The 13,797-nt window shown below is 41.8% G+C and overlaps 2 protein-coding genes across 2 annotated transcripts; one reads left to right on the forward strand and one right to left on the reverse strand.

Annotated features, from left to right (window-relative positions):
* Positions 1-3,100: 3,100 nt before the first annotated feature.
* Positions 3,101-10,653, reverse strand: ppm1g (protein phosphatase, Mg2+/Mn2+ dependent, 1G). Its single transcript, XM_079283717.1, has 14 exons — positions 10,553-10,653; positions 10,143-10,279; positions 9,428-9,497; positions 8,989-9,074; positions 8,672-8,801; positions 8,291-8,402; positions 7,739-7,932; positions 7,299-7,480; positions 7,069-7,194; positions 6,160-6,262; positions 5,839-5,970; positions 5,515-5,644; positions 5,227-5,326; positions 3,101-4,996 (listed from the first exon to the last, which is right to left on the reverse strand). Exons 2-14 carry the CDS (start codon positions 10,251-10,253, stop codon positions 4,796-4,798), a joined length of 1,677 nt encoding a protein of 558 aa, XP_079139843.1. The 5' UTR covers positions 10,254-10,279; positions 10,553-10,653; the 3' UTR covers positions 3,101-4,795.
* Positions 10,654-12,282: 1,629 nt separating this feature from the next.
* On the forward strand, positions 12,283-13,797 carry mis12 (MIS12 kinetochore complex component). The gene is made up of 2 exons (XM_079294700.1): positions 12,283-12,683; positions 13,195-13,797. Exons 1-2 carry the CDS (start codon positions 12,288-12,290, stop codon positions 13,459-13,461), a joined length of 663 nt encoding a protein of 220 aa, XP_079150826.1. The 5' UTR covers positions 12,283-12,287; the 3' UTR covers positions 13,462-13,797.

The raw sequence follows: 13,797 nt of genomic DNA on the forward strand, positions 1-13,797 counted from the left end.
AATGAGTGTCCTCATAAGTACAGAAGTAAAGTGTATCTGGTTGTGTTTAAAGGGGATTTGGGGGTAAAAAACCATAAAAACAAAACATAACTATTAAAATGAAGACAAAAACAAAGAATACTTCCTCTTTTACAACATCCATTTTAAGGAAACTGCTAATTGTTACAGCAACTAAACCTGATATAAGATCATACTATTTAAATGATTCTACTGCTATCACTGCAAATTAAAACATAACAGGAATGGAGATTCAAGGTGTGTGACTCTGAAAAAGAACATATACTTAACTATTTTTGGTCAAAGTGAGTATTTAAGCTGCACTGCAGTGACCACCGGAATGTGTGTGTGTGTGTGTGAGTGTGTGTATGAGTGTGTGTGTGTGTGTTGGGACAACTCTGTGCAATGTGACTGCAACAAGGCCAATGCATTTTAAGAGCAGGAGATCGAAAAAGATCTTGATGAATACTTACAGTGTCTAACTACAACCTGCTATTGTGGTCTGACTTTCTATATAAGACCTGTTGGCTCAACGGCACACACACACACACACACACACACACACACACACACACACACACACACACACACACACACACACACACACACACACACACACACACACACTGTTATACATCCACAGTTGCAGGGCAGGTCTAGTTGGACTCCTGTGGCTCTCTTCCACAGCTATCAGTCAAGTTTAAGAGCCTGGAGACAGAAGCAACTCCCCCAACACACACAGCTGGACAAGGCCGCCATTGAGCTCCATAGAAGTAGCCTTTTAGAAACATTTTTGTAGCTACTGCAGTGAAAAGTCAGACTGGAACAGCTACCTACAGTGGCCTTTTGAGAAACAGTCAAACATGTCTTTCGAGAAAACCGTTATAGAAATCAAAAAATTGGAGGTAACAGCCGTGGTTCGTGAGTTCATTGACTGGGGAAGAGTGAGTCATGCATATTTGCTGATTTTTGCATATATTTAGCATATATGCTTATTTTTGGTGTAGTAGCCAAGAGCAGAGTAGTTTCAATTCTATTTATTATACATCTGGACAAAATAGTCCCATTCACACAGACACTAACCCCGGTGTGTTTTGGCCTGTAAGAGAACGAACACCCAGACTAACAAACTGCACATGCACCACGAAAGCCGTTAATCCACAGACAAGAACAAAAAAACCTCCTTCCTGTTAGAGACAGGGATAAAATGTGTGTATTCTGGTGTGTGTGTGTGTGATGACATTTTTAGATTCCAAGGACAGGGTGTGTTTCCTCTCTCGCTTTCTATTGTTCCTGCAGCAACATTGATCCTCGGGGAGCAGAGCAGCCACTCGGACTGGAGAGTAGCAGCCAATGGCAGGGCAGGACAGAGAGGCCCTGAGGCTGATGGGAGCTAAAGTCTGTCCTCTTTTGCTTTCCTGTTTCTATGGAGATCTAAAGTATAACATGCCCACTGCGCCTTCATGAGAAGGACTTTGATCATGTGCCACGGAGGGCAAATAGTCTTTATTTGATTGAAACGGGGTTACTGTCGGGTATGTCCTCGTTGATCGAAGGTGTGTGAGAGTCAGTGACATCAGTGGCTGTGCTCTCTGGTGGGGATGAAACCCTCCAGGCTCTTTGCCCTTAATGGCACAGGGGGCTACCTCTCCCTCTTTGAAGGGGTCATAGAAAAGCTAACGTCAGCATTATTGGGCCAAATGTCTTTGCTACCATCTGCTGGACTTTCTGTGTGCACACAGAAAATAACAAAAGTAAGAGTTTGTCCAGCTGTGTTTGGAGCACTATTGGATGACATTTTGATACACATCATTGTTGACCTTCAGAATGAATAATAATATCTTTGGCGATCCCTTAACTTTTCATCTAGCGTCATCATCAGGTCAACATTTTTAATTTAAGATAAAACCTTCATTGATCCCCAGGGGGGAAATTCAGGTGTTGCAGAAATAAGTACAGATGAATAGATACAAGTAAAATAAAATAACAAGTAAAAGTACATAGAATAAAATTATAAACTCAGACATTTCAACTTTTATTACATACATACAGTGCCTGCGATCAGTGTCAGTGCAGTTTTGTTGTCCGATACTTTATGACCGGCAAAGGTTTTGACATTCCCATCAGCTGCTCTTGTGTTTAGATCTTAGCAGCTAAACAAAGATGGTGAGCAAGTTTAACTTTATACCCACTAAACAGCTGATGTTAGCATTTACCTCAAAGCACCACTGTGCCAAAGTGTAGCTTCACAGAGCCACTTTACTATATATATACTATATGGACTAAGTGAGTCACTAAATATTAAAACTACTTTCAGTTTGATTTTGATGTAATCATTCACTCTTAAATCATAGGCCTCTGGCTCTGCTCCAAAGAGATGATCGTAACATTTCTGCAGAGGTGTCAGCATCAGAATACATGTTTACTGTGTATATTAAATGAAGATGGAACTTAGCATAAATGAAATATTTCATTCCTGCCTGACAAAATGGAACACTTTCAGGGTGAATATCCTTTTGGAATGATGCAGTTGCAGCTCAAAACATATGTTATGTCACAACATCCGAATGCACGCCCTCAACAAAAGCTCATTATAGAAAGAGTTCATCCTCAGGGGAACATGAACGTATCATCTACTGAAATAGGTTTTCTGTCAGTCTGGCTGGTAGAGGGCGACTAGGAGAGGTCCAGTAGTTGTGGAGATGTCTTGTGCTGGACCAAAGCAACAGATGAACATTGTGACTTTTGGAAGTCAGAAAGCAGCATTTAACCACCGATTAAATATTATTTGCGTAGTATTATCGAGCCATGCATTTAATTGATCTTAAGCAGCATGTAAACCATTTAGTCATGTACTCAGTCTGATTCTCAAGAACCATCAAAAACATTGACGACATCAAGTCGATACCTTTGTTCAAACAGGATGCTGCCTTCTGATTTACTCAACTTTAGTTTGACTAGCATTGAAAAATGATGCCCGATTAAAATATTTAGTTTGATTCAATATCTGATCTATGAGCAGAATTGCCCAATTAACAAAAAAATCATTAAAAAGCTAATGCGGCACTAGTTGTTTCAAATAAACACAGGAATACGGTTCTCATTATTTAAAAAAATGTATTTGTATGTACTTACATACTGGTGTCATGAGTATGCACCGAAAATGTCACATTGACTCACAATTACGAAGAAAAGGCATTTTCTTTTTCTTCAATTACAAGTATTGAAAAAATTATGTACAGAAAAAAAGGGCATGGTGACGAGATAGTACACTAGAAACAAACGTACAGTCACACAATGGTTTTAATGAGGCTTCTGCAAATAAAGACAATTACTCTCAACAGCGACACTGTCTTCGTGCTCTGAAGTTCAAATTGTATTTCCACTCAAAGAGTAACATTGTGCATCTTCTACAGTTCAGCGTCAGGGCGTTTTCAGGGTGTGCTCACAAAAATTAACTGCCAATAATTGATTCATCAAAACAAAAACATTTGAGTGGAAATACATTTTTACTTAAAACACATGTTCTAAAGACGATCTTAAAAAGGTGTTACAATAGAAACAGGACAAACAGGGAGAGTAGAGAAAGTCCTGGAGACGAGCTTTGTGTGGAGGGCCGGTCCAGGGCTTCAATCACCACCGTGCTCTGGACGGACGCACAGAGACATGGATGGCAAACAGTCTTTTATGTCTCTGCCTGTTTCCCTGCTCTCAGATCCTACAGATGAAAAGTACACAAGCTCACAAAACCCTGGCATCGTTTCGTCATCTGGAAATTTACAGATTTTGTTAGACACAAAGCAGGAATGGGGGGGGGGGGGGGGGGGGGGGGAAGAGAAGGCTGATGATGGTGATGTATTTGTTGTTGTGTAACCAGCAAGACTGAAAAAATGATCCTCACTTGTGAATGGGTACCAATAAGGGGGAAACGAGAGCAACCGGACTAGTCCCGTTAATCCTTCTGTCCCTCTCGCTCACTGAAACAACACATTCAATGCCACGCTGGACTAACAAACGCACTCTTGCTGCAATTTTAATCTTCAATTTGGGCTACAAAATACAATAATAGTCTCTTATTGAATCACTTTTTCTACCGTTACCCTTTATACATTGCAAATCTATCTGCAGCCATTTCGGGTCCCTTCTCTGGGTTCAGTCAATTTGAGGATGTGATGGGGTGGCTATAAAAAAAGGAATTTGTGTCTTTTATGGCACTTTGAGATACAATGAATGCCTTGTAATTTGAACACAACACACAGAGGACTTTGTGCGGTTACATGTTGCAAAACTGAAATGAAAATGCGTGCGTCACTGTCGAATGTGAACGGCAATCAGACGCGGGTCACTACGAGAGCCACCCTCAAACTTCCACTAAAACTAAATGGTGAAACCGCCATGTTGCGTGGAAAAAGAGTGCAGTGAATGTCTGGTAGACTGGTTCGTTATGCATCTTCCTTCTAGTTACAAATACTTGGAAAACGATGTGCTATTCAACATGCCTGCGAGTCGTGATGTAAATTTTTTTTTTTTTAAAGAAGTAAATGCATGTCCAGCTTCTTTCCAGCGAGAGCGAAAACAAAGAAACTGGACGGGGTGTTAAAGAGAATCGGCTTGAAACAGGACAAAAAAAACCAACTATACCGACGATCTTAGTTCAGCCGATCTTACGTATAGCAATCGTAATATCTGTTTTAGGGTGAATTCACGTTTGTGAGGTAAGGATTAAACAGAACGCGTCTCTGGTGTATCTGGGTAGCCTAGGACCAGCTGCTCCCTCAGGGACAGTTTCTCTTTGCCTTTAGTCGCCTTTAGCCTTTTTGCCTTTGTTTCCGCTCTCCCCCGCCTCGGCTCCTTCTGCCTCCTCCCGGTTCTTCCTCTTCTTCGTGTCGTCTGGCTGAGCAGGGGATGGGTGTGGCCGGAGGGTGATGATGATGCAGGTCATGTTGTCACATCCTGTCCCGTCTCCAGATGTGTCGGGGGCCAAACAGTGGTCCAACAGCTGTCAGGAGGACACATGGGGTTTGAAATTAAAGAGGCACAAACATATTTAATCACGAGAAACGTGAGGTACGTTAGTCAATGTTTGGGAGTCACCTAAGGCTACAAGCTAGATAGCGTAATGACGAACAACAAATAAAAGCTTAGACTAATAAAATACTTAAAGGGGGCTGGTTTGGGATCGGTATTATGTATGCAAGCATTAAGTACGTATCAGGAGCTCTTTCTCACCTCTTCCACGATGGATGAGAGGGCTCTGACTTTGCCGCTCTTGTCTGGTTTGATCCTCTTGCTGATGAAGTCCACCACCTCCTGACTGCTCAACACATTCCTGCACACAACACATATGGTAACAGGGCTGACCAACAACTACATGACGGATCAAAAGGCAGAAAAAAAAAACAACCTCACGTGTGTTAACATGGCGACTGGCCTGTGGAACTCTGTCATATTTAAGACTACGGTTTATTATGAATCATCAACTACAGGGATAAACTGCCCATGACCGCTAAAACTCACCAGATGCCGTCACAGGCAATGACCATGAAATCGTGGTCCCCGCTAAGCGTCAGAACTTTGACGTCGGGCATCGCAGAGATCATCTGCTCCTCTGGAGGCAGAGCCCTGTTCCTCTTGTAGAAGTGATCGCCTGAGAGCCAGAGACAAAGTTAGGAACTCATTCTGCTTAGAGGAGGCAAACATTTAAGATGACGATTTGAAGGCCCCCCCCCCAAAAAATGTATATATTATTGAACAACATCTGCTGTTTGGTTTAATTTTGCTGCAATAAATATGATCGCTTACAAGACTGATCTAAAAGTCACACAGAAAGTCAAGCCATACCAATAGCTCTGGACAGGTTAAGTCCGCCGTTGACCCGTCCGTCCATGGTCACTTTCCCTCCAGCATTTTTGATGCGAGTGAGTTCCACCTCGTCCTCTGGCTTGTGGTCGTACGACATGTCGACAGCTTTGCCTACGGCAATACGGGAACACAGCTCTTACATTTAATGCATTACTAAAAAGCCTTGTATTAAAAAGATCTGCCACTATGCAGTTTAAAGTCAAAACACAGACAATAGTTTAATTAACAGACATTTTAAACATTTATTTACAACGCATCACATCTATTAAGGTAAATAAGCACCAAATCAGTTGGACGTACCGCTCTCAGACACCACGCAGCGAGAGTCTCCAGCGTTGGCCACGATCAGCTGTTTTCCTCGGATCAGAGCCACGACAGCCGTGGTGCCGCTGTCTGAGCCGGGCTGTGAATACATGAACATGTGAGATGTGACGCACTATTAAAACCTCCAGGAGGTTTTTACGCCAACATTAAAACTGGTGCTGGGCAACGATTCAAATATTTAATTGCATGGATTTTTTGCGATTACCGTACTTTTCGGACTATAAGCCGCTACTTTTTACCCCACGCTTTGAGGCGTCGGCTTTAATGCGTTAACGCGTTAACTTGCCCAGCACTAATTAAAACACAATCTCATCTTTCCATAAAAAAAAGAACCTGGACAATCTTTGTATGTTATTTCACCCCATGAACTACTTAAAAGCTTTCAGACATTTCTCTGCAGGGAAAAGACTTTCAGGCAGCCGTCAAAGCTTCTTTCATTTACACAAAGTCCTCACTAATCACTAAACTCGGCTTCTGCTGCAGTGAGGCTCTCCAACACTGCAGCCGGCTCATTTGCTTCACAGCTGGAAATTCCAACTGAGCTCTTTAAATGGCTAAAAACAAATGACTGCTTACTTGGTCAGCTCTCTACAACGACAAGCAAAAATCTTGGTGAATTATTTTTGTATCATGTGGAAAGGGTACAATGGTGTCAATATGACTAATTCCACCAATTAACATTTGCATTGCAATGTAATTTATCTGTACATTAACTCCATAAACACTGCATTGCTTTTCCCACTCCTAACTTGACCATTTCACTGAAATTCATCTTTCAACACATCTAAAAAGATTATCAAGAAGTCGAGTCGGCCAATATCCCCGGCATTAGGCACAATGTTTGTATTTGGACTGTTGATTTGTTTAAATCTCCGTTGTACACACCTCCTCCTTGCCATCCATTCCAGGTAGGCACATTTCCTCCTCCTCTTCATCTTCAGAGTCTCCCTCATCTGAATCCTCCCCTTCCTCCATCTCACTGCTGTCACCCTCTTCCTCTTCGCTGCCAGCCTAATTAAAGAAAAAGGTGAGAATTACAATTTCAGTTATTTCAAGCCATGTGAGAGAGCTTTCACAGCCGAGTAGGACAGTTGATCCTGGTTTCCTGCTCTCACCTCTTCATCACTGCCCTCCTCCTCTTCTCCCTCCCCAGACTCCTCGCTGTCTTCAAAAAACCTGGACTTGGACTCTACGGCATCTTTAGTGGACAAAGAGGAGCAGGAGGGACCTGCGTCTCCCTCGGCCTTACCAGCCTTTTCTTCTCCATTGGAGCTTCCTGAACCTCCAGACTCAGCGGCTGTAGAGAGGACGGTGGGTGCTCAGATAACGAGGTGGTGCTCATGAAGCCTTTTCTACTCACTTCAACATTTATTTCTTTTAACACAACAGTAAATTCCCAAGATAAAATTGCATTATTTGAGCAGGCAAATCTTTTTCCCTTTTCACATTAAAAGGATACAAATTTAAATTCTCCAATTAGTTTTAAACTAGAACAATAACTAGACGTTTTTTTCATGTTATCTTTTTGAGGACAACAATGTTAAAGACTCCGTACCTGGACCGCTGCCTTCACCTCCTGTTCTCCGACAGGCTCGCAGCTTCGACCCGCATGCCGCTCCTTCAACTTTCTTCGCCTTCCCATTGCTCTCCTCCACCTCTCCATTTATCACCTCCTTCTGTCCTTTCCCACCTTCCTCTTTGTCTCCCGAGGCCTCGGGCTGCGCGCAGGACGCTTTCTTAGCGGCCGCACTACGAACAAAACAAAAAGAGAAGCCAACCACATGAGTCTAAAACTTTAACGACTGTTTACACAACAAACAACGAAACCTGGACTCACCGAGTTATTAAAGCAAAGAGAGGATTATGGCTTTAATTTTTTTTTTATTCAAATACACACAAGACATACAAATGTGTCCAAAGACAAAAACACCAATGTGGCCATGTAATACTACCACTACTTCCTTAATGTGATGGATGATTCACGTTCAAAGAGGCAAATCTGATTAGTGTAGAAATTGACTTGTTGCCTCTGGAGGTTTCACAGGCTCTTTAAGGCTCAAACTACTAAGAACTACTAGAATTCAAAATAAAAAGTTAGCTTGGCTACCTGATGGCAGCTGCATGCTTGACAGCATTGAGGTTCTGGCCGTAGCGCACCAGCAGCTCCTCTATGGTCATTGTGGCTTCCTCGTGGAGTAGAGCGGCCTCCTCTGTGTCCACTGGAGGGAGGGCAGAAGCATGGAGACATTTAGATGAGGTCATTATAATTAGGATTTAACATCCCTGTTTTTAAACTACCTGCAGCGTACCTGCATGCACTTCAGGATGTTTTGTATTCATAATTACTTTTAGTTTATTACATTTTGCTGCATGCTAATACTCTCAATCCGTTGTACTATTCAACATGAATGTGCTTTGTTATACGTTCCTTACAACACATACACATCAAACATTACCACCTACACCCCATTGTTAGGGGTGTACTCACAATCGTCCTCCTCTGCCACCTTTACAGCAGGCGGTGGCTCAGTGGGACGCCCAGCGATCTGGACGAGCTCCTTAATGACCTCCTCCGTGGTCGTTCTGCTGTCGATGGCCAAGAACGCATCCTCCAGAGCCTGGAAACATCACGCAGAAAGGAAAGTGTGTCAGTAAAGGTTAAGCGTCAGTGTAATATCGGTTGATGGGAATCGTGTTGCGGGTCCGTTCAGAGCGTTTCAAAGCAGCAGGCCTCTGGTTGTGAAGACGTCTGATCTGTCGAACTTGTTTAAGACAGGCCGTGCCACGGGCCGTGTGGCTTCTCACCTTTTGAAGTTTGCCATCTTTGTAGGTCTTCTGCTCCTTGATGATGTCAGGAAGGTACTTTGAGCAGTACAGAGCCACCTCCTCACCTAAATGGTACAGCAGGTTGTATAAATTCTCAGGATAGGTTCGTGAATACGAAGTTCTCAGGTGTGTAAAACAAACAATAAAAATGGTAAAATCCCCAGAAACACTTCACAAAAATGGGTGTTGCAATTTTAAAAAAATCAAAGGGGTATTGGGTCTCTGACTGCTGTTTGTGACACGGAACATGAGTTTTGGGAGAAACTGTTTTTTTGAAAAGTATTTATGCGCAGTGTGTCTTATCCGCATGAGCTCCAGACTTAGCTAAGTCGCAAACTAATATTCGTGTATAAATGCTCTACACGCCACAATTTATCCTGCAAAATAATATGAATGGAACACAGTGTGTGTGCATTACCTCCGTGTCCATCATACACTGAAAACATGGCCGTCTCCTCATCAAACTCTGTGATACAATTGTGAGCATCCTGTTGCACAATAAACACAAACAATGCACATGACAATTTAGACAACACTTAGTTTCAGAATTCTCTCTTCTGTAAAAGCAACCTGAACATTAATGGGAGACAGTTATATATTATCTTCATTCATTGTCAAATAATTTAAATGCCTATATTGGTCAACTCACTTTCATCAATTAACAACATTTATGTTACCTGTTGATGAGCCTTGTGTTTTATCATTACACACATCCACAAATGTCTGTTAGCTGAATTACTCACACGCATGTGTTTGATTAGCAATTGTACAGTTGTTGTCCTGTTGGGAGCTGCTGTATTATTCCTAATCAACTGGTTCTCTCATCAGAAGTGACTTAACAGAATGAGGCAATGGCACTGGTTGTACTTTCTTATGAGAGCAGTAAAGACTCAAACAGCAGGCATCAATCACATACTCTAGTGTTATTACAATGCAACTCAGCATACCAAAAACACCCTGTGGGACCAAGAGGTGCGACTCTGTGTGCTGTGGAAATATCTCAGCCAGCCCTACGCTGAGACATACATACACAAACAGGCCTCAAACCCTGTATCCCGCCATTTATAACTCAAAACCAAAATCTATCTTCGTTGCGTTCGTCTTTTGATCCGGTCATTCATTTTCCGCCTCACCTCCATGGAGACGCGCCAGCCCTGCATGGCAGAGAAGCCGTAGCTCATGTTGCCGTTGCCGCCATCGGAAGAGGTCTTGGTCGTGTTAGGTTGCGACAGATAAGCCCCCATGGTGGTCGGTTACTATGGCTTTACACCTGGAAACAAGACCACACAGAGGAAACATCACGTTAGCTTCACAGCTAGTAGTAGACACACCTATAACCGAACTGACGTTAGTGCATTTGTTACACTTCAACTGGCTCGCTTGCTAGCTAACGTTAGCAACACCACAACAAAAAGTAGACGCATTAGCTAGCTAACAGCACCATGCTAACACAGCTAAACTTCCAGCCCCCCCCACGCAAGCGGCTGCGCAGCTGTAGAAAATATCAAAAAAAAATCAAACACAACTCCGATGTTTACTTTACCTATTCTGATAGAGCAGGGTGAGTTTATAATCGGGTCCCACAGCGAGAGCTTCACATAGAAGAGATTGCACGTGTGAAAGCAAACGCCGCTATCAACACAGGCAGAACCAAGAGAAGCAGGCGCTGTGGAGGAAGGACGCGCACGCGCATGTCCCTTTCGTTCGAACCAGGGGGCGTGCCCCCCAACGTACGTAATGCGTCATGACGTAAATCTTTTTTGTATTAGATTTTGAAAAAATCAATGAACAAACATTTTAGCAACATACAGGCACAAAAATACAGGGAATCCTCCAAAACCAATCAAATAAAATAATCCTTTATTAGTCCCGCAGTGGGGTAATTTACAGGATTACAGCAGCATAGTGGATAGTGCAAACAAGAGACACAGTAAAAAACTATGTATCAAAATGTATTATAAATAAGCCAATAAGTAATAAAACAGTAAAGAATATAAAAAAGTAAAAAATCCACAATAACTAAAATATTATATATACAGACAGAATCATTGTTGTGTTGTAATATTCTATATACAGACAGAATAAATATTGCACAGTGTTTGTAGTCATATTGCATCTACTTTTGGTAATTTTGCATCTCATTGGGTTTGTTTTGCATCTGTTTTTGTTTCCCCAACCTTTCAAAAACAGGCAGCAAGTGCCAAAACGTCACAGATTAAGTAAAATCCTTATATAGGTTTGAGAAATGTACTTGTTAGTGATAAAATGAAAATGAAACGGATTAATTAAATGATAACAATGATAAATACCATATCCAAAAATCTGTTTCTTAACAATTCTAAAGCCTTTCTAAAACATCACTATTTTGTGTCAGTAAACTATTTTAACTAATCTGAGGTTTGGTAGTTTCGTGTTCCTAATTTATATTTAATGTATGTAATTTATAAATATATGAACAAGTAGAAATGCAGATTTATGCATAAGGCTAACAGCAAGTATCTGCTATATCTGCTATAACATTGTATAATGAATCACCTCTGGCCAGATAATCATCCTTCAAATGACTACAACAACGCTACGTTGCTTGTTGTTGGTGATCGTTGCACTACTGTTTAGTTTGTTTAGTTTACCTAGTTGTTAATTTAATACCATTCTAATTCATTGTATATACTGTGCATTTTTTGCATTTTTATTTTTTTATTCTATTTTATCTTATTTTTTATTATTCTATTTCTTCAAATTCAATATCTGCTCTGTTATTTTATTGTACAGTATATACTGTGCATTTCCATACGTAATATGTTACGTATGGAAATGCACAATGTATGCTGCTGCTACAAAATAATTTCCCCCTGGGGATGAAACGTTTCTATATCTATCTATCTATCTATCTATCTATCTATCTATCTATCTATCTATCTATCTATCTATCTATCTATCTATCTATCTATCTATCTATCTATCTATCTATCTATCTATCTATCTATCTATCTATCTAAGTAACTGAGTGGCCTTTATTTTATCACCATATCTTATTATATCTTATTATATCTTAATACATCGTATCATATCTTATTGAATCTTATTAAATCTTATTAAATCTTATAATATTCGCAGCATCTAGCTTTGGATTCGATGGCAGCGCTGTAGTGCGCTGTACCCTTCATACCACTAGATGGCGATAGATCACCACCTCGTTGTTTTGACAACCGCCAAAAAAACGTTACAAGAAGAAGAAGAAGAAGCGATTCAACAGCGCGCGGGAAACCTGTCAAAAGATGGAGGTGGATGCTCGCGGAGAGCTTGACGAAGAGGCGGACAATATCCTTCCATCGACTTTAAAATTGTACGAGACACAGTTTTTCGGCTTCACCCCGCAGACATGCATGCTGCGGGTCTACAGCGCCTTCCAGGACTGCCTGTACGACATCTTACCCGTAGTGGAGAAGGTGTGTGTGAGGCAGCTCAGCAAAGGCGAGTCGTCCGAGGCCGAGGAGCTCCTCCGGTCCCGGGCCAGGGAGTGCAGCCGGAAGCTGCAGCAGTTCCTCGAGGAGCGGTTCAAGCAGCTGTCGAAGCGGATGGAAGCGCTGCTGTCCGGCCGCTGCTTCTCCGTTCCGACGAATGTCCTCCTGCCCGAGGACCAGCTCCACAAGACCTACCCCCAGCACATACAGGTGTGTGGAGGAGTCATTAGATAGTTATTAGATCACTCAATGAGCACTTGATGGCATTACAATCTGACAAGCCACTGTTTTATTTAGCCTTTATAACGTTGACGTTACTCACAAATCATGTACTTTACTGTAAATATCAACAACAAAAAAATTGCAGAAGGAAATGACACTGAAGTCACGTGATGACTTTGTGTCTTTGTGCTGAAGACTCAGAGATGCGTCTGAAAGCTAACCTTTATATTGATATCTGTGTCTTTGGCCTCAAAAGACGTTCCTTACTGATAAGATTAAATTGTCCTTTAACAATGTGACACATTTTTATGTATTAGCTATTTGTGTCTGTTACTCCAGTTTTTTAAGGGTTCGATCAGTATAGATGATTGTTTAAACTTGCAGTGCATTTGTTATAAAATATGGTTTGTTTCTACTTATTATAATCTGTGCGTATGCTGCTGAAAACAGGAAACTGATGTATCTGTCTGTGGTGTGACTGTGGTCCTGCTCCATCAAGGAGGTGCTGAGGCTGGAGTCGTCCCTGGCTGACCTCCAGAGAGCCTACGAAGCAGAAGTGTGTGCCAGGCAGGCCCTGCTCGCTGAGCTGGAGGAGCAGAGGGAGGTGCAGAAACAGCTGGACGGGATCCTGACGTGGGTCAGAGAGCTGCAGGCGGCCTGGGTGAAGGAAGGCAACGGCAGCTTCCATGAAAGTTTCCGGCTGGTGATGGAGTCCGTTAAGAAGCTGCAGGATGCCGTCGGGGAGGTCTGCAACAAGGCTGTTTAATTTTGTACAGGGATGATTAATCGACAATGAATTCATGCAACAACGTATGTAAATATTATAGAACATCATTCATTACTTTTCCTCAAGGCTTCTGGTGAGACCTTCAGCCAACGTAAAAACCGTTTTTATCTCGTTGGACAGTTAGTTTCGGCCGCTGTTTGTCAAGAATACGACGGTCATCCCCTGTGAAAAGAAGACAATAGACAATGATTCCCAAATGTGCTTCATGAACATCTATCATAATTGAATTAGCAACTACACAACAGCAACGTCAGCTGACATTAGTTCTAGTTTACTTTTGTAAATGTATTGTAAATAATAAAGCAAATTAATGTA

This window comes from Melanostigma gelatinosum (genome assembly GCF_949748355.1).
Source record: "Melanostigma gelatinosum genome assembly, chromosome: 2".
Classification (NCBI taxonomy): Eukaryota; Metazoa; Chordata; class Actinopteri; order Perciformes; family Zoarcidae; genus Melanostigma; species Melanostigma gelatinosum.

Excerpts from the sequence above, each read along its gene's own strand:
- ppm1g (XM_079283717.1), bottom strand. The coding sequence starts at position 10,253 with ATGGGGGCTTATCTGTCGCAACCTAACACGACCAAGACCTCTTCCGAT. Across the intron at positions 9,075-9,427 it reads AGTGTATGATGGACACGGAG|GTGAGGAGGTGGCTCTGTAC; the intron begins GTAATGCACACA and ends TGTACCATTTAG. Across the intron at positions 5,645-5,838 it reads TAACCTGTCCAGAGCTATTG|GCGATCACTTCTACAAGAGG; the intron begins GTATGGCTTGAC and ends TCTGGCTCTCAG.
- mis12 (XM_079294700.1), top strand. The coding sequence starts at position 12,288 with ATGGAGGTGGATGCTCGCGGAGAGCTTGACGAAGAGGCGGACAATATC. Across the intron at positions 12,684-13,194 it reads CCTACCCCCAGCACATACAG|GAGGTGCTGAGGCTGGAGTC; the intron begins GTGTGTGGAGGA and ends TGCTCCATCAAG.